At 41.5% G+C, this 22,263-nt stretch overlaps 1 protein-coding gene and 1 non-coding gene across 10 annotated transcripts in view; both read right to left on the bottom strand.

Annotated features, from left to right (window-relative positions):
- LOC105491652 (zinc finger protein 106) overlaps nucleotides 1-22,263 on the bottom strand; it is an 83,463-nt gene that overhangs the window by 10,267 nt on the left and 50,933 nt on the right. For 5 of the 9 annotated variants that reach the window (XM_011758233.3, XM_071067028.1, XM_011758257.3 and 2 more), the window contains 10 exons: nucleotides 21,140-21,294; nucleotides 20,503-20,563; nucleotides 18,431-18,772; nucleotides 15,422-16,202; nucleotides 15,000-15,055; nucleotides 13,606-13,751; nucleotides 11,784-11,918; nucleotides 4,618-4,734; nucleotides 1,397-1,588; nucleotides 560-622 (listed from right to left, as the gene is read on the bottom strand). In XM_011758233.3, the coding sequence (XP_011756535.2) occupies nucleotides 560-622; nucleotides 1,397-1,588; nucleotides 4,618-4,734; nucleotides 11,784-11,918; nucleotides 13,606-13,751; nucleotides 15,000-15,055; nucleotides 15,422-16,202; nucleotides 18,431-18,772; nucleotides 20,503-20,563; nucleotides 21,140-21,294 (2,048 nt within the window). The remainder of the gene's footprint in view (nucleotides 1-559; nucleotides 623-1,396; nucleotides 1,589-4,617; nucleotides 4,735-11,783; nucleotides 11,919-13,605; nucleotides 13,752-14,999; nucleotides 15,056-15,421; nucleotides 16,203-18,430; nucleotides 18,773-20,502; nucleotides 20,564-21,139; nucleotides 21,295-22,263) is intronic. The other 4 variants (XM_011758250.2, XM_071067029.1, XM_071067026.1 and 1 more) reach the window with 1 other exon arrangement.
- LOC112428734 (U6 spliceosomal RNA) lies at nucleotides 4,191-4,297 on the bottom strand. The gene has a single exon (XR_003020783.1). It is a non-coding gene; the product is annotated as a U6 spliceosomal RNA (small nuclear RNA).

Genomic DNA, 22,263 nt, shown 5'->3' with positions numbered 1-22,263 from the left:
ATACCTCACTGCAGCCTTGAACTCCTGGGCCCAAACAATCCTCCCACCTCGGCCTCCTGAGTAGCTAGAATTACAGGACACACTGCCATGCCCAGCTTATTAAAAAAAATTTTTTTTAAGAGACAGGGCCACTATTTTGCCTAGGCTAATCTCAAACTCCTGGCCTCAAGTGATCCTCCCGCCTCAGCCTTCTGAGTAGCTGGCATTACCGGTGACAGCCATTGGGCCCAGCTCTCAGCTGTTTTTACTAGTTCTATTTTAACTACATATCATACCCACTTTCTGAAAGCCTCAGCTGCTCCGTTTATTTCAAGTTTAAATGGGGCATTCAAACTAAATCTTACATAAACTTTGAGTCTGTCTGTCCACCATTAAAAACATTGATGAGGCAGAATTTCTAGGTTACACAATATTATCCAAGAGCACATGCATAGGGATGATAACAAATCCCTTCAGTGGATAAAGGGCTTAATCTAAATTGCAAGAGGTTTAAGAAAACCATCAAGCTTTAACCATTATTTTATTCAAAGTTTCTTTACACAACACCAACATAGCTTACATGAATGTTGTGGGCATGGACTGACTGATCACTGGAGCCACTGAACACGAGATCATTCACCACCTTAAAGAAAAAAATTCAACATGTCAGATTCTGTACACAGTTCTCAATTTTCTCTACAACTTGTAAAACACATTGGCAAATTCTAATTTCCATCCTATTTTGAGATGAGCACAATGAACTAGGTATAAAAGTTTCTCAGACAAATTTTCTTAGCTGAAACCTATGCCCCCCTACCAAGCATGCTAATTAACTGATAATGTATTATTAGGTTTGTTACCTTTCCAGAATGACTATGAAGCAGCCTAGAAATGCATTCGAGTATACCCACTCTATAACAAAATACACTCATTGCTTCTCAAAGGAAAGTGCATCACTTGGTGATGTTGGTGTGAAGAAAAGGTTTGCAATCTCCTCACTCTTTCCAAGGTGGTGTTTCTAAATGATGCGTGAGACAACACGGGAAATGCCATTTAAAACCCTTCTCTGTTTTGTTTTGCTTTGCTTGAGTCAAGGTCTCACTCTGTTGCCTGCGCTGGAGTACAGTGGCACAATCATGGCTCACTGCTGCCTCGATCTTCTGTGCTCAAGTGATCCTCCCACCTCAGCCTCGTGAGTACTACAGGTGCACACCACAACATCCCACTAACTTTTGTATTTTTTTGGAGAGATGGAGTTTTGCCATGCTGCCCTGGCTGGTCTCGAACTTCTGAGCTCAAGCGATCCCCCTGCCTTGCCCTCCCAAAGTGCTGGGACTACAGACGAGAGTCACCCCGCCTGGCCTCAAAACCCTTCTATTTGGGCCAGACAACTCCTATTCTCTTGCACTGTACTTGCCTTCATGCAAAGAATGGTTTTGCTATGGCCCTCCAGAGTTCTGAGAAGCAGTCCATTCCGGGCGTCGCGTACACTAATGGTGCAGTCATAAGAGCCCACGACCAGCAGTTTTCGGGCACCTTCCTGAGCTGTGGCAAGACAGCTGACTGCCCGGGGGCCATGGCATTCAAAGATCTCAAGACGTTTGTTGTTCTGGAAAATAAGCCAAGATTACAGCTAAAAACAACTTAGCTGGAAAACTTCAAAACCAATTAACCAAAATCATTACTTTGGTACAAACTCTCATTTCTGTCACCTGTACTCAAATTTTCATACCCACTCTGCAGCCTTCATGTATCCATCTCTGCTATTTCCCACTCCAACCCTCTTTGCTGAACCTCCCTATCCCCTGATCTGAGGAGGGCAAACTCTTACATTATAAACTCATTTATAATTTCAACCCACACCATCCCCATCCTAATTAGAAACTGGCTCTTTCACCCCCTGTGAGTTAATAATAATGAAAGGTGAACCTTTTTTTTTGAAACTCTAGTGCGTTTTCCTGACACGGACCCAGGAACTATTTCTGTCATCCAAAATTTAGGCAATCTATGTGTCATGCTGTTTCCAAAAATCTCTACTTAGAATTACCTTCCCAGGCAATTTCAGTAAGTCACAAATTCTCCACTTTTTTTTTTTTTTTTGAGACAGAGTCTCACTCTGTCGCCCAGGCTGGAATGCAGTGGTGCCAGCTCAGCTCACTGCAACCTCCGCCTCCTGGGTTCAAGCAATTCTCCTGCCTCAGCCTCCCGAGTAGCTGGGACTACAGGTGCCCGCCACCACGCCCGGCTAGCTTTTATATTTTTGTAAAGACAGGGTTTCACCATGTTGGACAGGATGGTCTTGAATTCCTAACCTCAGGTGATCCGCCCGCCTCAGCCTCCCAAAGTGCTGGGATTATAGGCGTGAGCCATCATGCCTGGCCTAAATTCTCCTTATTATGATGATCTTCTGGCACCTGGCTCCATGTCATCTCTGTTATCATTTAGTAGACTATAGAAGTCTAATTATACCAGAGTGGCAGGGTCACATCCTGAATCCCAAAACATTCTTTTATCTCAGATTTTAGACTTCTTTCCTTCATCCCCCAACCAACCCCGTTCATTAAGCCTCCCAATTCCACAAAAGTTCTTTAGGTGCATGCCTGGAATAAGGCTTCTAAAAATTAAGTAGCTGATCATTGCTCAGATAGGCTCAATATAGGCTGGGAGCCTATATTGCTAAGCAATGATTTCAGTCGTCTTGAAGTGCTAGGGAGACAGACTGAATGGAGGTCAGGACCCAAAGGTGGACCGGCCCTGGTAAACAGTCCTGGTTTTCTGTTGTGACTCCAGAAGCACTACATTCTAAGAGTATGGACAAACTAGGAAAAAGCCCAGCCCTCATTTTCAAAATTCACATCTATGCAGAGATTCTCAAATGTCTGTCTCTAGGACCATCTTCTCCAGGGCTTTTCAATCCTTCAAAGAACTTCTCCATTTGAATTTCTTGTCATCATCTCATCATTTTGCCTCAATATTGTCTTGTTCCTTACTTCTGTCTACTACTTAAAAAAAAAAAGAGAGAGAGAGAGACAGAGAGAGACAGGGTCTCACTCTGTCACCCAGGCTTGAGTACAGTGGTGTGATTATAGCTCACTGCAGCCTTGAAGTCCTGGCCCAAGCAATCCTCCTGCCTCAGCTTCCTAAGTAGCTGGGAATACAGGCGTGTGCCACCATACTTAGCTTTTTTTTTTTTAAATAGTTAAAAAATCTTTTTTTTTTTTTTTTTTTTTTTTTTTGAGAAACAGGAGTCTTGCTTTGTTGCTCAGGCTGGTCTCGAACTTCAGGGCTCAAGCAATCCTCCTACCTCAGTCTCCCAAAGTGCTGGGATTATATGCATGAGCCACCATATCCAGCCACTTCTGTCTACCTCTTATAATCTCACAAAAGAGAAGATAATTAGGTAATTATCACATTTTAGCCTTTAAAATATTTTAAATTTACTTTCCTCTACATTTCTATTGCCCTAATCCAATTTAATCAGACTTAGGACTTCTCTGCAATCTGTGATGTATCATATCAAATAGACCAAATCACTTGGCACTTGATTATATACACACTAGATTCTTCTAACTTGATTTTTAAGTTTCCTGTAGGCAGAAACCATGACATATTTTAATGCACATCTTCTGTTAGTTCCAGCTAGCATGTAGCCTATGAATAACACTGTAATAGTACCATTCTAACACATGGTTACAAGATGACCAGGGGATATGGTGCCACAATTAATTAGCAATCAAACTTATCAATTCTACCTCTTAGATTATATCTTTCCTCCATTCCCTTCTCTTCATCCTGTTTAACCTTTTTCATGTCAGCTTCCACTACAAAGCCTCCTAAATGGTCTCCATGCCTTTGCTAATACCAATCTTTCCCAATCTTATCAACTCCAGTGACTTTTCCTGAAACATAATGGGATCATGTTTCTCATACTTTAAAGCCTGTAAGATGAAGTCCAACTACCTTATCAAAGCTCACAGGGCCATCAAAAACTAAACCTTATCCTGGGCCTAGCACATAACAGATGCTCAATAAAGGCTAGGTCAACAAATGAATTTATCTCTGGGTTAGGAAAGAATGAAGCCATTCGGGCATTACAGCAAACCTCTCAGTTCACCTCACAGATGGACTGCCCTCATGAAACCCTAAACCAGTGCCAAGCCACACCAATGTCATACTCAATGGAATTTAAGTTCATTTTTCTTCATTTATTTTTTAATATGGAATGCTTCATGAATTTGCGTGTCATCCTTGCGCAGGGGCCATGCTAATCTTCTCTGTAACATTCCAAATTTAGTGTATGTGCTGTCGAAGTGAGCACTTAAGTTCATTTTTTATGATGTCATTCTTAAGTTGAGACAGACTAGTTTAATCCATGACTCATTATTTGGCCCCAAATCTTCAGGCTTGGTTTAATTTAGTGGAGTTACATTTTGGTCCTGGCACATTTGAGTAGAAACAGAGAGAATGGAGGATCTTGTTTCACTTACATCAGAAGATAACTGTGTTTGAGTAGCGGCTGATTCTGCTGCTTCCCCACAGAAGAAAACAGGAAAATCCCTGCCTGCTACTTCTTCCCACACAGGCTCACACTATTTTCAAGTAGCATGGGAAGCAAGCCTTTTCTCCCCAACCACTAACCTTTATGTTGAAGGTGACCACAGTGCCATTTGCCAGGCCCGCATAGAGGATTCGCCACCTACTGTGCAGGCAGAGGACCCGGTCTTCCAGCTGTAACTGCTCCACACACTCTCGGCTCTGATAAAAGCACACAGCCTTGAATCAGCAGAGGGTACTGGCAAATGAGATGTCAAAAACAGTTCCTCCAGAAGCAGACTTTACAATGACTCTTACGTGGAAGAAAATGTGACATCCTCTATTTTGTATGGGACTATCTTAGATCTGCTTTTCCTTTGAAATATGAGGCCAAAGACTCCCAAGCTGTAGGTAATGTGAAAATAAACATAAATTCTAGTAATGTTACCTACCCATGCTTCTAACTTAGAATGTAGAGATTTTTCAAAGGGCACTATGAGTTGGATCTTAGCCTCTTAAATTAAGAGGCCAAATATAAAAGACAAAGCTGTATGTTGACATCTAAAGAGGAAAATCAGGATTAGAGTTACATATTTGATAAATGCACTAATCAATATGTGGTTTTCTGCAACTTACTCTCTATTTCAATAGCTCCCAAATGCCCCCTTCAAACTGGTGCTGGGTTAGCTGGGCTAAATTACTCAAGAAGCTTTTAAAATATATAGAACCCAAGTTCCAACCCCATCCCTGAGAGTCTTAATTCAGTGGGCTCTAGAATCTGTGTTGTAAAAAATTTCCCTAGTAATTCAGATGTACATGCAGGTTTAATACCCACTGTTTGATCTGACCTTCAAAAAACGATTTCTATCAATTTCCTCCAACTAGATTATACTAGCAAATCTCTTTACCTAGAACCAAGAATTGGGCCAGGAAATAGGACATTCAAAGTTTGTTGTTGAGGCCAGGCACGGTGGCTCACACCTGTAATCCCAACACTTTGGGAGTCCGAGGCGGGTGAATCATGAGGTCAGGAGATCGAGACCATCCTGGCTAACATGGTGAAATCCCATCTCTACTAAAAATCCAAAAATTAGCCAGGCATGGTGGCGCACGCCTGTAGTCCCAGCTGCTCGGGAGACCGAGGCAGAAGAATCGCTTGAACCCGGGAGGTGGAGGTTACAGTGAGCCGAGATCACGCCACCACACTCCAGCCTGGGCCACAGAGCAAGACTCTGTCTCAAACAAACAAACAAACCAAAACTTTTATTGTTGAAGGCTACTAAAGACCCAGGGGTAGCTTTTTAAGTGGGCTTGGCACTAGATGTTAAAATCAAGATGGTTATAATTGGGTAGGGTGGGACAAGCTGTGGGTAGGATGAGAAAAGCTGTGGGTTGTCAAACCCGTTGATCTCCTCTCCCAGCCTTCTTTCATACCTAAAAGAGTCAGTCACTTAAATTATTCAATTTCTCCCCTGAAAAAATTACAAACACAAGTGCCATATATGAAATTGTAAGATATAGCAAAACACAGTGAATATGCCTAAATATTAAGATTCATGTTGCTTCCGGTTAATCCATATGAGATTTTTTTAACTTTATAGGGGAAATTGAACATTACATAGTAATAAAAAAAGAACAAACTGTTGGCACATATACCAATACAGATGAATTTTCAAACATCATGGTGAGCTAAAGCTAGACATTAAAGAATACATGTGGTATAGTTATACTGACATGACAGCCAAGCACAGACAAAAGTCATCCATGACAGTAGTCAAAATAGTGATTCGCTTTAGAAGAAGGTTATGCCTAGGGAGGCATTTGAGGGAAGCTTCAGGGCTATGAAATGGTCTATGTTTTGATCTTTGTGGTAGTTATACAAACAAATATCTGCTTTTCCGCAAGCTGTATACTTAAAATCTGTGTGCTTTACTGTATGAAGTTATGTCTCCATGTCAAATAACGGTTACAAAATCTTTTTCACTAGTGTACAGTCCTGCTATGCCAAACACTACACATTAGAACCCTTAATACTGAAAAGCTTTTTAAAACGTTTTTTGCTAATATTATGAGTAAAAACGGTATTCCTTGTACTTCGATTTTAATTTGCATTTATTTGCAAGACTGTATTTTTTTCAGTTATCTGTATTTCTTAAGAGACTTGCTTGTTTTTTGTCAATGTATGTTTAGAGATTTATTTATTTATTTGTTTTTTGAAAGACAAGGTCTCCCTCTGTCTCCTGGCTAGAGTGCAGTGGCGTGATTACTGCTTACTGCAGCCTTGACCTCCGGGGCTCAAGGAATCCTCCCACCTCAGCCTCCTGAGTAGCTGGAACTGCAGGCGTGGGCCATCACGCACGCCTAGTTAATTTTTAAATTTTTTTTGGAGAGATGTGGTCTCGCCATGCTACCTAGGCTGTTTTGAACTCCTGGGCTCAAGCGATCCTCCCGACTTGGCCTCCTGAAGTGTTGGGATTATGGGCATGAATCACAGCACCTGGCTGTAGGAATTTAAAGGTGTAAGCCCCTTACAACATATACCAAACCTATGTTTGTCCTATCTTAAGTTACAGCTTTTTCCCCCGTTTTTATGTAAGACTATTTCTTGCCAAAATATGCTTACAATTTTTTTTCACAAGTTTGTATAATTTTTTACAGGTTTGTACAAGTTGCCTAGCTAGGCTTGAACTCCTGGCCTCAAATGATCCTCCTACCGCAACCTCCCAAGGCACTGGGATTACAGACATGAGCCACCGTGCCCAGCCTCTTTTTGTAGTTTCTTGAATTTTAAAGCTTTCTTCTTTTCTAATACAAGCAATTAAAAATACAAATTTCCCTTTCAGCAATGCTTTAGCTGCATCCTACAAATGATATGTTGCATTTTCATTTAGTTAGATATTTTCTAATTTTCCTTGTGATTCCTTCTCTGAACCACCATAATTTAGAAGTATGTTATTTTCATCTCCCTATATTTGGGGATTTCCAAGATTTCTGTTACTGCTTTCTAATAAATGTCACTGTGGTTAGAAAACATACTCTGTATGATCTTGGTGCTTTTAAATTGATTGAGACTTATTTAATAGCCCAGTATGAGGGTCCTGGTGAATGTCTATGTGCGCATTCTTGAAAAAAATGTGTATTCTGCAATTTTGAGTGGAGTGTTCTATAAATGCTAATTGGATCTTATTTGTTAATGGTGTTGTACAGTTCTTTTTTTTTTTTTTTTGAAATGAAGTTTTTCTCTGTTGCCCAGGCTGGAGTACAGTGGCGCAATCTCAGCTCACTGCAACCTTCACCTCCCAGGTTCAAGTGATTCTCCTGCCTCAGCCTCCTGAGTAGCTGGGATTATAGGCACTACCACCAGGCCCGGCTAATTTTTTTGTATTCTTATTTTTGTTTGTTAATTTTTTGAGACGGAGTTTCATTCTGTTGCCCAGGCTGGAGTGCAGTGGCACAATCTTGGCTCACTGCAACCTCTGCCTCACAGGTTCAAGCAATTCTCCTGCCTCAGCCTCCTAAGAAGCTGGGACTACAGGCATGAGCACCACACCTGGCTAATTTTTGTATGAGGGGGTTTCAACATGTTGGTCAGGCTGGTCTCAAACTCCTGACCTCAGGTGATATGCCCACCTTGGCCTCCCAAAGTGCTGGAATTACAGGCGTAAGCCACCACATCCAGCCTAATTTTTTTGTATTTTTAGTAGAGACAGGGTTTCACCATGTTGGCTAGTCTGGTCTCAAACTCCTGACCTCAAGTGATCCACCCGCCTCAGCCTCCCAAAGTGCTGGGATAACAGGCATGAGCCACCACATCCAGCTGGTGTTGTACAGTTCTTATATATCCTTGACGGTTTTTTATTTAGTAGTCTATCAATTATTGAGAAAGGGTTGTTGATGTCCCCAACTATAATTGTGAATTTGTCTATTTCTCCTTTCGGTTCTATCAGTTACTGTTTCATATATTTTAGAGTTCTGTTATTAGGTACCTGTACTTATAATTGTTGTATCGTTTGGCTGTGCTGACTCATCATTATGGAACGTCCTCCTTTCTCCAGTAGTATTGTCCTTTTCACTATTTAAAGGGATAGTGTCTCGCTCTGTCACCCAGGCTGGAGTGCAGTGGCATTGTCATAGCTCACTATAACCTCAAATTCCTCAGCTCAAATGATCCTCTCACCTCAACCTCCCAAGTAGCTAGGACTAGAGGTACATACAACCATGCTTACCTCACTTTTTCATTTTTTGTGGAGGCAGGATCTCACTATGTTACCCAGACTGGTCTGGAACTTCTGGTCTCAAGCGATCTTCTCACCTCAGCCTCCCAAATTGGGATGCAGGCATGAGCCACAGTGCTCAGTCACTTGTTTTAAAGTCTACTTGCCCAATATTAACATAACCACTCCAGTTCTGTTACTATTTGGATAGTGTATCTTCTTCCATTCTTATTCTTTTACTTTCAACCCATTTTGTCTTTACATTTAAAGCAGTCTCTTTGGCTGGGCATGGTGGTGCATGCCTGTAATCCCAGCACTGTGGGAGACCAAAGCAGGGGGACTGCTTGTGCCCAGGAGCTTCAGACTAGTCTAGGCAACATAGCAAGACCCTCTTTCTAAAAAAAAAAAAAAAAAAAAAAAAAAAAAAAAAAAAATTAATTAGCAAACCATAGTGACGTGTGCCTGTAATCCCAATTACTCGGGAGGCTGAGGCAGGAGGATCACTTGAGCCCAGGAGTTCCAGCCTGCAGCGACTTATAATCACGCCACTGCACTCCAGCCAGGGTGACAGGCCAAGACCGTGTCTCAAAAATAAAAGTGTGTCTCTTGTAGACAACAAAGATTTTGATGTTACTTCTGTATCCAGTCAATTTCTGCCTTTTGATTTTAGTGTCAGTTCACTCACATTTAATATAATTATTAAATATGGGTAAATTTAGGTCTCCAATTTGCTATTTGCTTTCTATTTGTCTCATTTTTATTCCTCTATTTCTCCTTCTACCTTCTCTTGTATTAAGTATATTTTTAGCTTGCCATTTTAACCCCTCAACTGACTTTCTAAGCTCAATTTCTTTTTTTTTTTTTTTTTTTGAGACGGAGTCTTGCTCTGTCGCCCAGGCTGGAGTGCAGTGGCCGGATCTCAGCTCACTGCAAGCTCCGCCTCCTGGGTTTACGCCATTCTCCTGCCTCAGCCTCCCGAGTAGCTGGGACTACAGGCACCCGCCACCTCGCCCGGCTAGTTTTTTGTATTTTTTAGTAGAGACGGGGTTTCACCATGTTAGCCAGGATGGTCTTGATCTCCTGACCTCGTGATCCGCCCGTCTCGGCCTCCCAAAGTGCTGGGATTACAGGCTTGAGCCACCGCGCCCGGCTAAGCTCAATTTCTTTGCATTATTCTTTTTTTTTTTTTTTTTTTGAGAAGGAGTCTCGCTCTGGCACCCAGGCTGGAGTGCAGTGGCATGATCTTGGCTCACTGCAATCTCCGTCTCCCAGTTCAAGTGATTCTCCAGCCTCAGCCTCCCGAGTAGCTGGGATTACAGGTGTGCACCACCACGCCTGACTAATTTTTGTATTTTTAGTAGAGACGGGGTTTCACCAGGTTGGCCAGTCTGGTCTCGAACTCCTGACCTCATGATCCTCTTTGCATTATTAGTTTAGTAATTACTCTAGGGCAGTATTTCTCAAAGTGTGGTCCCCAAACCATCTCCATCAATATCACATAATACCTTATTAGAAGTGTAAATTCTTTTTGTTTTGGTTAATTTTTATGCTTTTTTGAGGTAGGCTCTTGTTCTGACACCCAGGCTGTAGTGAAGTGACACAATCATAGCTCACTATAACCTTGAACTTCTGGGCTCAAGTGATCCTCCCACCTCAGCCTCCGGAACAGCTAGGACTATAGGTATGAGCCACCACATCCAGTTCATTTTTATTTTTTTATAGAGACAGGGTCTTGCTATGTTGCCCAGGTTGGTCTTGAGCTCCTGGCCTCAAGCAGTCCTCCTGCTCTGGTCTTCCAAAGTGCTGGGATTACAGATATGAACCATAGTACCTGGCCTAGAAATGTAAATTTGTGAGTTTGACCCCAAGCCTACTGGATCAGAAGCTCTGGGAAGGGCTGCGTGTGGTGGCTCATGCCCGTAATCTCAGCACTTTGGGATGCCGAGGTGGGAGGATTGCCTGACTCCAGGAGCTCAAAACCAGCCCGAGCAACATGATGAGACCCTGTCTCTTAAAAAAACAAAAAACAAACAAAAAAACACCTCTGGGAGTGGGGACCAGTAATATGTGTTTTAACAAGCTGTCCAGGTCAATGTGATGCACACTAAAGTTGTAAGCCAGTGCCTCTAGGGATTACATTTTTAAAATTGTAACAATCTAGTTCAAATTAGTACATATTCCCAGTAAAATATAAGAACCTTCTTCTAGCACAGCTCCATCCCCTCCCACTTCTTTATGTTCCTATTATCACATATATTCCATCTATGTTATAAACTTAATGATAGCCTTAAAATTCTGCTTCATGTATCTCCATCTTTTAAAGAAATTAAGAACATACTGTATATAATTTTAAACATAATTTTCTCATTTCTTTCAGTGCATTTAAGTTTAAAAAACTCTCAGAGGAGATGTCCATTTCTAATTCTTCAGATTTAAAAAATTTATACATTTTTCTCTTTTTTTTTTTTTCTGAGACGGAGTTTCGCTCTTGTTGCCAAGGCTGGAGTGCTGTGGCACGACCTCGGCTCACTACAACCTCCGCCTCCTGGGTTCAAGCGATTCTCCTGCCTCAGCCTCCCAAGTAGCTGGGATTACAGGCATGCGCCACCACACCCGGCTAATTTTGTATTTTTAGTAGAGACGGGGTTTCTCCATGTTGGTCAAGCTGGTCTCGAACTCCCAACCTCAGGTGAATCCGCCCACCTCTGCCTCCCAAAGTGCTGGGACTACAGGCGTGAGCCACCACACCCAGCCTACATTTTTCTCTTTATTCTATCTAGGATTAATTTTGATATATGATATGCATAACATTTGTGGCAAAGACCAAGGAAGGTATATTATTAATAGTAGGAAGTGAAAAAATACTGGTGGAGACAGAAAATACAGTTTATGTCTAAGTCTCATATCTACCTAAAGCTACAACAATGTGCTAAACATTGTTTAGAAGCGAAAAGGAGACAGTGGGTAGAATGAAGCATCTGCCAGTGTCTCCACTCCACACAGTAAATACAAAGCGACTCAATATGAACCACTTTGGATTTCTCTGGACCCACCTACCTTAACATTATAGCAGCGGACGGTATGGTCACTGGAGCCGGTGTAAAGGGCAGCGTTCTTCCCAGAGGTCTGAGTCACCAGGAGGCAGTTCACTTTCGAGGTATGGCCCTCAAAGACACCAACACATTTCCGACTCTAAAGTTTAAGCACAGACCAGATTATTACTTATGAGATACAGAAGGATTAGATAATATATTTCCTCAAAAAAAAAAAAAAAAGATGCTAAAACATTCAGTTCACTGCTGTATCCTCAGTGTCTAAAACAGCACCTGGTATACAAAAGATGTTCAGTAAATGTATGTTCACCAAATGCCCAGCAAACAGTCATAGGCAATGAGGTATCTGAAAGTATATGTTAGTTGAGCCATACCAAAAAATATTTACGACAATTCACTGTAAGATAGCCAGAATTTTAATTAATGTTTAGGGCAAAGCTTCTTTCTGACACAGACCAAGGACCTAGCAAATCCAAACTGTAGCTAATTACCCACAAAAGATGTGCATTTGATAAGCAGCTTGTGAGAATGCACCATGGTATTCAAAAACATATCAGGTGCTATCACAGGTCTAGTGGTTCTGGTGCTGTTTCTCTTTTTTTCTTTTTTTCTTTTTTTTTGAGATGGAGTCTCACTCTGTCACCTAGGCTGGAGTGCAGTGGCGCGATCTCGGCTGACTGCAAGCTCTGTCTCTTAGATTCACGCCATTCTCCTGCCTCAGGCTCCCGAGTAGCTGGGACTACAGGCACCCGCCACCACGCCTGGCTAGTTTTTTGTATTTTTAGTAGAGACGGGGTTTCATCATGTTAGCCAGGATGGTCTCGATCTCCTGACCTCGTGACCCACCCGCCTCGGCCTCCCAAAGTGCTGGGATTACAGGCGTGAGCCACTGTACCCGGCCTCTGGTGTTGTTTCTTAAGGGTACATTCCAAATGTTATCTCAGTGCACATACTGAGATCTATTTAGAATGTACATGTATACATACACATACATATTTTGATATCCTGTTCCCCTAGATCTTACACCTATACATCCTGGTAGCATTGCTTCCTTTTTTCAGTCATTCGTGTTCATCCTCATATCATTAAGCTAAAGGAATCTACATACCTGTTGCCTATAGCAAACACATTTTCCTGGTCCATCATCTAACTTTTTAATTTTCACTGACTCTAGCAATTTTAAATATTTTCATGGTGTTCATTCAGACAACATCATGTTCCTCAAATTTCTTAAGCTGTCATTGTTCATAATTAGTTTATGAACAAATTCAAATTCAAAACTCAAAAGTTCATTCTTTTGACAGTAACAAGCATCAGATAATACTAAGTGTGAGGTAGTGGAAAAGTGTTGCTCTCCTTAATAACTCGAACTCTGTAATCAATCACTTGTTAGGGAAAATACCTCCTCCAATACTTCCCCATATTCGCTTCATCCTTCCTCTATTATGTAGCTGCTACGCAAGTGACCCCATTACCAACTCCAGTGTTGGGACCTGAACAGTCCAAGACCACTGGTATAATCCCGACCCTTTTGTGCTGGTGGGAGGGAAAAAGAGATCCCAGCGGCTCCTGACATTTACCTTGTGATCAGGAGGGGAACTAGCTTTCAGAAACAGGTAATACCAGAGAAGGCAGAGTAGAGAGACAAAAAGAAATTAAGTCCCCAGTGACCTTGTGGAGCTACTGGATCAAATGCATCTAAAGTCAATCTAAGGCCCACCCCTTCCTCCAGACAGCCAACAAATTCCCTTTATTGTTTAAAAGAGTATAAACTGGATTTTCCAAAACCTGCAACCAAAAACATACTACATGTTCTATCAACTTACCACCAGATTATAAACCCGGACAGTTTTATCTGCTGAACAGGTATATAGTAAGTTCCCAAATATCTGAATTGCATTTACAGCAGCTTGGTGCCCCTCAAAGCTTCCTTCTGTGGGCTCATCATCATCTCCTGGCTCTGAAGATATTTCTGGAAAACAAGAGTAGGTTTCAGAGACATGTCTGCTAGTCTGAAAAGACCCTCAAAAATCAGAACTATTATACAATACAGCAGTCCCTAGATTAAACCAAAAGTAGATCCCCTTAAAGCTTAGTTCCCCTATCAGACTACTCCAATTCTGATTACACATCTTCACTATGAAGACTGCATAATAAGCAAAGGCCTTTCACTTAGGAAAAAGATAATTATATAACGAGCTTTTGGGCTGGGTGTGGTGGCTCACACCTGTAATCCCAATACTTTGGGAGGCTGAGGTGGGCAAATCACCTGAGGCCAGGAGTTCGAGACTAGCCTGGCCAAGATGGTGAAACCCTGTCTCTACTAAAAATACAAAAATTAGCTGGGCATGGTGGCGTGTGCCTGTAGTCCCAGTTACTTAGGGAGTCTGAGGCAGGAGAATCACTTGAACCCAGGGGCAGAGGTTGCAGTTAGCTGAGATCATACCACTGGACTCCAGCCGGGGGGCGGGGCAAGACTCTGCCTCAAAAACAAACAACCAACCAAATAAATAAATAAATAAATAAATAAAAGCTTTGAGTGATACTTGGAAGGTACCCAACCTCTCCCACACTTCCAAAAAGTTATTTCTTTGAGTAAGGTAGTATTCCTTAAGCAGTTCCTTCTGAAAGCAAATATCCTTAGAGCCAATGAAACCTTAATACTAATTAGTTGAACAGGTAAGGGAGCTGGATAAGACAGATTAGAAGGGCCAGGCATGATGGCTTACACCTGTAATCCCAGAACTTTAGGAGGCTGAGGCGTGAGGATCACTTGAGGCCAGGAGTTGGAGACCAGCCTGGCCAACATGATGAAACTCTGTCTCTACTAAAAATACAAAAAAAAATTTGCCAGGCATGATGGCACGCACCTGTGGTCCCAGCTATTTGGGAGGCTGAGGCAGGAGAATTGCTTGAACCTGGGAGGTGGAAGTTGCAGTGAGCAGAGATCATGTCACTGCACTCCAGCCTAGGTGACAAAGCAAGACTCCGTTACAATCAATCAATCAATCAATAAGACAGATGAAAATAAGAATCTGAAAGACCAGAATTTGAGGTTTTAAGAATAGCAGAACTGTTGATCAAGGCAATCCTCTTGGTGATAAACCTGTCCCCATTCTCTTATTCTATAAATATATTTAAGTAGGTTTAAATTCTGGCTTTAATATTTACAACGCTTTTAATTCTGTGGTTAATTTAAATAAAACTGAACAGCAAATACCTGAAGAATTCTTTGATCCTTTTATGGAAGAGATCACAGTCTGAGTTTCTGCCACACTACAAAATAATAGCAAAAGTGTTCTCAGCATCTGTGTGAACAGGGCGGGTAGCAAAAGTAAAAATTTCCTGACTCAAAGGATTTTTCTAAACAATGGGCAAAGTAGCAATGATATAAGAAATTAGTTTTTCCATCTGAAATTTCTAAAGGAAGGGAAATAAAAGCGGAGTGAATATTTATAACACAGTCAAAAGAGAAAGCAGAAAATCTCTACTGCCGAGCTTTAATTTTTCCATGTCCACAATCCCTGCTGCATTCACGTAAATTTTGATTTTTAAATAAATTCTGATTCATAATTTAAAATTCTATTAAAAAAAATAAAGTTGGTGAAAGTTCTTCTGACTGGACCAATACAATACTCTTACCTTACAGGGATGCCGTCTTTATAGCGAGTGCCAATTTCACTGGTCGAGCTAACTTCATCACACCCAGAACGAGAAGTTTCTAGCAGGTTTTGCTCTGTAGAGTTCCAAATATCCTTTTTAGATGGGCTGTCTGGTTTCTCTTCTCCTGATTCTGAAGAATCAATGGCTACTACTTCTAACTGAGGATTAGGAATTTCTAGGACTTCCAGAGACGAGTCACTATCTGGCTCATCTCTGACACTCCCTTGCTCCCGACCAGTCCTGCTGTCTTCCCAAGTGGAGGTTGTTACTTTCCCCCCTTTAATTAACTTTCCAGCTTTTACTTTCCTTACGGGTTTAACAGTCAAAACATCCTGTTCAGTGTCACTATTCTCAGGAACATGGGCAGCCCGTAGACTTTTCTTCTTCCGAAGTTTCTTCTTTTTCTTGCTTCCCCTAGTCTCAGCTGATGTCAAAGTGGATTCTGCCTGTTGTTCAGGCTGGTCAGCTGGAGAGTGGGGTTCCTTTTCCAAAGGGGTTTCTGAAGCAAAAGACAATCTTAGAAAAGAACTAGTATAGGCTTCAGACCCACTATTGCCTCTGGTTGGCTCTTCCCCCTCTTTATTTATGCTAGAAAGACCAGCTGATTGGGAAGAGGGAGAGTTCTCTCTGTTTCTGGTATTTCTTTGCTCCACAGAAAACTTCAGTTCTTGGCTAGGCTCATGGAAACTTTCTGTTGACTCTGATAAGGACAATCTAGCAGTGATGACTGGATAAACTGGACAACTGTCACTGATCTCTCCTGAATTGAGAGGAAAACAATTATTGCATCCTTTTTTGTGTTTGCTGCAATTTATCACTGACTGAAACTCTACCAAATATTTCAATGAGATGTTCACAAAACCATGAGTGTTTCAGCTGGTATCTCACCCCTCAGTTTCCCATCACCTACATACACTCCTATGACAGCACTTACTACCCTCTGCCTTGCGTGAATGTCACAGACACTGTGTGTCTTATTCCCTACAAAAGCTCCTTGTGGGGAGGGATTGTTTCTATTAATCCTTTTTCTTGTTTTAAATGTCCACACATTTAACATTGTGTTTTATTCTTAGCAGACACTTAAATGTCTACTTAGCTGAAGTCCTTTTACTTTTATTTCTCTGAAGTTTTCATTATCCCCACCCATCCAATTTAGCTACACCCTAGTAGTTAAAAAATTTGCTGACTTAGAAATGTCAATTTCCTTTGACTTAATTACTTCATGTCTAGGAGTTAAAAGTGATGAAATAATCACAGATGTACTCAAAGACATATACAACGCAGTGTTATACAGAATATGAAGTCAGAAAACTAAATATTCAAAAAAGATTCACCACTTAAATTATTGTATATTCAAATTATGCAACTATTCAAATATTATGCAACTTGTAATATAAAATATTTTAGATAAATTATTTTTACGACAGAAAAATCATAATACATTAAATGGAAAAAGTCAGGTTATATATGATTGCTCCTTTGTATAAGTTCTACATGTAAACACAAAAACATGATTTAAGAAAGACTGAAATAATATGTAATATGAAAAACAGTACCAAAATATTTCATGTAATCCATAAATATATACACCTATTATGTACCCACAAAAATTTTAAATAATTTTTAAAAATATGCTAGGGACTGGGCACGGTGGCTTACGTCTGTAATCCCAGCATTTTGGGAGGCTGAGGAGGGCGGATCACTCGAGGTCAGGAGTTCAAGACCAGCTTGGCCAACATGATGAAACCCTGTCTCTATTAAAAATACATAAATTAGCTGGGCATGATGGTGGGCACCTGAAATCCCAGCTATTCAGGAGCCTGAGACAAGACAATCACTTGAACCTGGGAGGTAGACGTTGCAGTGAGCCAAGAGCACGCCACTGAACACCAGCCTGGACAACAAAAAGCGAAACTCTGCCTTAAAAAAAAAAAAAAAAAGTTGCATATATATATATAGGCTAAGCCAGGCACAGTGGCTCACATCTATAATCCGAGCACTTTGGGAGGCCAAGGTGGGTGGATCACTTGAGCCCAGGAGATCAAGACCAGCCTGGGTAACATGGTGAATCCCCATCTCTACAAAAAAAAAAAAAAAAAATACAAAAACCAGCCGGGCATGGTGGCAGGCGTCTGTAGTCCTAGCTACTCCGGAGGCTGAGGTGGGAGCATCATCTGAGCCCAGGAGGTCAAGCCTGTGGTGAGCTGTGATTGTGCCACCGCACTCCAGCCTGAGGGACAGAGTGAGACTCTGTCTCAATAAACAAATAAGCTATACATTTGATACTAACATCTAGATTAATATTGCAACACAGTACTGGTAGTAAAATCTAGAGTAATTTTTTAGACTTTTTGCTTTTGCTTAGGAAACCACACGATGCCAGTTTGTTGGACTTAATTTTCAAATACAGCACCACTGTGGTAATGCAAACTTCTAACAGGATTTTACATAGCTTAGATATATTCTCAAATGATAACCAGGTAAGTGTTATTTTTTGAAAAGAGTGAAAACCCTGGCTATTTCTCAACACAAACTTCTTAGTAGATGATTCCAAACCCCATCATGGCCACCTGCCTCTCGAGCTTATATTAATCCTGGTTTGTATTTGAGATTATATAGACAGTTAAGTGCAAAGAAATTCAGAGGATAGACCTTATTTAGAAAATTGGTTGAATTAACTTCAACCTCATTTATTTCACACAAAACAAATTTTATACTTATCCTAATAAATGGAACCTTGTGGGTATTAATACAAAGTCAACTCTAACCCTAGATTATAGGAAATGATAGAAAATGACTGATATTTAAATTACATTCTCTAAAATACTTTAAAAGAATCTTCCTGTATATATGAAGAGAATTTCAGTGAAAAATTAGTTGTATTTGCTCATTTTAGTTTTAATGAGCAAGTATGGCTTATATTACTCATATAAAAATGCCCCAGTCCCACTACTGGGATGCCCTTAACCCAAAGAAAAGCTTACATACTATTAGCTTCCAGTAGTTCGTTGGACACATTGCAGGCAGAGCTTGGTGGCACAGCATTCACAGTCTCATCTTGTTCAGGAGACATGGGCTCTTGTTTAATCTGAACGGATGAGTCTGGAGCAGGGACGCTGCCATGGGTTTGGAAAGTAGGAGATGTGGTTATTTGAAGAGAGGCTCCGGTGGGTGATGGAGACACATGGGAAGATGGAGGCTCCAGAAAAAGTGGGAAAAAGGGAGTGGGCAGCAGTGCAGCATCAACAGATGTTTGAGATCTACTGTTCCTTCGTTCTCGTGTGAGGCTACAGGGAACCTGGTCTGGGTGCTCAGAAGGTTCGTATGTTTCTAGAATGGGAAACAGACATACACAGAAATGCAAAAATGTTATCTGAAAAGTCATTTGTTTCTGAGCTAATTTGTATATTTAAACATTAGAAAAGAATTTTAAGTTAGTAAGTATATTAGTATAGTCTGTCATAATTCTCTGAAATATAGAGAATATAATCTCTACAACCACCAAGGATACAGACAGAATAGGCATCAACATTCTTTTTTTTTAAGATAGGGTCTCGCTTTGTCACCCAGGCTGCAGTGCATGGACTCAAGCAATCCTCCTGCCTCAGCCTCCCAAGCAGCTGGGATTATAGGCACATGCCACTATGCCCAGTTATTATTGTTATTATTTTTTCGAGACAGAGTCTCACTCTGTCACCCAGGCTGGAGTGCAGTGGCGCAATCTCGGCTCACTGCAACCTCTGCCTCCCAAGTTCGAGCGAGTCTCCTGCCTCAGAGTCCTGAGTAGCTGGGATTACCGGCGCACGCCACCATGCCCAGCTAATTTTTGTATTTTTAGTAGGGATGGGGTTTCACCATGTTGGTCAGGCTGGAATTATTAATTATTAATAATTATTAATAATTTTTGTATTTATTTCTAGAGACAGGGTTTCACCATGTTGCTTGGGCTGGTCTCAAACTCCTGGGCTCAAGGAATCCACCTGCCTCAGATTCCCAAAGTGCTGGGATTACAGGCATGAGCCACTGTGCCTGGCTACATTCCAATTTTTCAAATCTTAAATGACTTATCCAAAGTTATATAGGTTACTAATGGAAAAGCGAAGATTTGAATCCAGGCCTCTTGATTCCTAATCAAAACTTTTTCCAAAACATATTGTCTGTTGCTAAACATTTTTGGGATGCACCATCTACAGACCTTTCTATAGAAGGATGAAACTGGCCAGGCGTGGTGGCTCAGGCCTGTAATCCTAACCATTTGGGAGGTCAAGTTAGGAGGATTGCTTGAGCCCAGGAGTTTGGGACTATCCTGGGAAACACTGGGAGATCCCATCTCTATAAAAACATTTTTAAAATTTTTATAACTTTTCTAATTTTATATAACTTTTTATAATTTTTATAACCTTTAAATTTTAACGATTTTAAATTATAACTTTATAAAATTAAAAGTTAAAAATTTTAATAACCAGGCATGGTGACACACATCTGTAGTCCCAGCTACTGGGGGGAGTGAGGTGGGAAGATTGCTAGAGCCCAGGAGGTCGAGGCTGCAATGAGCCGTGATCATGCCACTGCGCTCCAGCCTGAGTGACAGAGCAAGGCCCTGTCTCAAAAAAAACAAAAAAGGATGAAACCAAGGAGACAGGAGAGAAATAACATGATCTTTTCATGACTACTTTTCATTTCCCTCAAAGAGAACAAAAAGGCCTGGTGCAGTGGGTCACGCCTGTAATCCCAGCACTTTGGGAGGCTGAGGCAGGCGGATCACCTGAGGTCAGGAATTTGAGACCAGTCTGGCCAACATGGTGAAACCCTGTCTCTACCAAAAATACAAAAATTAGCTGGGGGTGGGGTGGGCACCTGTAATTCCAGCTAATCAACTGCTGAGGCACGAGAATCACTTGAACCTGGGAGGCAGAGGTTGCAGTGAGCAGAGATTGCATCACTGCACTCCAGCCTGGGGGATAGAGCAAGACGCTGTCTAAAAAACCAAAAACGAACAAACAAACAAAAAAAACAGAACAAAAAAGTAACAAGCTATCCATCAGATGCTCTCTGAATACCTTGTAATCCCTGTAGAATCTGTATTCTATGGGTCCTCAGTGCACTCATCTCCATAGTTATCTAAAAATAAAGTATTTTATTAAGCATTTTGAAATCCAACTTGTAGGGTCCTCTAGGTCTCCCCACTTTTCTTCTATATCCTGACCAAAAATCAGTGTTTTGGCTGCTCTGTGACCCAGCCAGCTGCAGGTTTTCCCCAGCAGGCTTGAACCCCACCTGGGGCCTTGAAGAATCCCAGGCACTGATAAAAGTATCTAGGTTGTTGCCCGAAACACTGAAAGAAAGTGGCCCTGGCCTGGAGCCGAATTCCTTCAACCCTCATATAAACTCCACATCCCGCCCGCTGGCTGTGGATGCACCTAGGGAGAACACTCCTTCCTTGCTGTCCCTTGTTGGGACTGCTGCAGCCTACTCTGTAAGTCAGCTCTGCTAATAAATGCTTTGGACTCATCACCCCGGCATTTCGTGCTTCTTTCTTTGGAATCCTAACTGTCCCCCATTAGGCACAGTCTGGGCACTTCCCTTGTGGAAACTCCCCTGCCACTGCTTTTGGAGTGACTCCGGCTGTGAGTTTGGCAGGACAAAACATGATTTCAGAGATGATCCATTTTTATTAAATCCTCCACATGCCGTTACCTGCTGCTTGAGCATAAGTAGCCTCTGAACTTCCACATAAGCTGTCTGAAGGGCTGCACGGGCTTGCAGAAGATTGTTATCCATGCACTGCAATGACTTACTAAGTTCTTCCTCCCTTAAAGAAATATTCAGCAGCTGGTCAACCTGAGAACGTTCTGCCAAAAGAAACCATAAGGTTCAGGTTAATACTAGATTTCCGCCTCATCACACAGCTCCTCACAAGATTGAACTATTCCCATTATCCGGAATAAGCCTTTATGTTCTCCTCAATAGGTCACTGGAAATTCACAAAACATTTAGTCAAGCACAATGATATTTGATTCAAAGCTAGGAACCAAAAGTGACACCTGCTAAGATGGAGGAGTCTCATAAGCTCCAGGGTCCACCACATCATTCTGTCTCATCTGATCACCACCTTCCACCACTGCCTTTCTAGGTGAAATCTGTCCCATGCAAACCATCTGTTCTAGGTCTCGTTTCCCATTCTTCCTTTATCTACCACTGTCTTCACAAAGGATTTTTGCTTAGATTGGACTCTGGACCTAGACTGCTTGCACTCTCTTTCCAATCCATATTTAGTCTGTCAGTTGACTTAAAAATTGTTTTTATTAGAGAAGACTTCCTGAAGAAAATACAGCTGTGAAATAGTACACTTAACTTACTTTGAATAAAATGTTCTGTGTATGTATTTACCATCACTGGGTTTGTCTGTTTGCTACTGAATATGCCAGGACCTCTCCCTTAAGCTCCACACCCACATATCCAACTATTGACTATGATATTTCTGGCTAGGTTATCTCAAAGGTCCTTTAAGTCAAAGAATCCCTGAGGGAATTCATCACTTTTCTCTATTCTCAATCTGCTCCTCTCATGGAGCTTTCCAGCTCTACATATGATCCATCTGGTTGCTCCAGCCAGAAATGTGGGTTGTCCTTGACTCCTCCCTTATCCATCACATCCACTCACTCAAGCCTCATCCAATCACTTCCGGGACTAGCCCTTATACTAGAACTGGGTTAGAGTCAAGGAAAAGCAGGAATCACAGAAATATATCAATGAGGGAGCAATGTTAATAACTTCTTTCCATAATTCACTTTAGAAAAACAACCAAGGAAGGGAGTGTA

The sequence above is a fragment of the Macaca nemestrina genome, chromosome 7, assembly GCF_043159975.1.
Source record: "Macaca nemestrina isolate mMacNem1 chromosome 7, mMacNem.hap1, whole genome shotgun sequence".
NCBI lineage: Eukaryota > Metazoa > Chordata > Mammalia > Primates > Cercopithecidae > Macaca > Macaca nemestrina.
The sequence above is the reverse complement of the archived record's forward strand: the minus strand, read 5'-3'. Positions and strand labels throughout refer to the sequence as shown.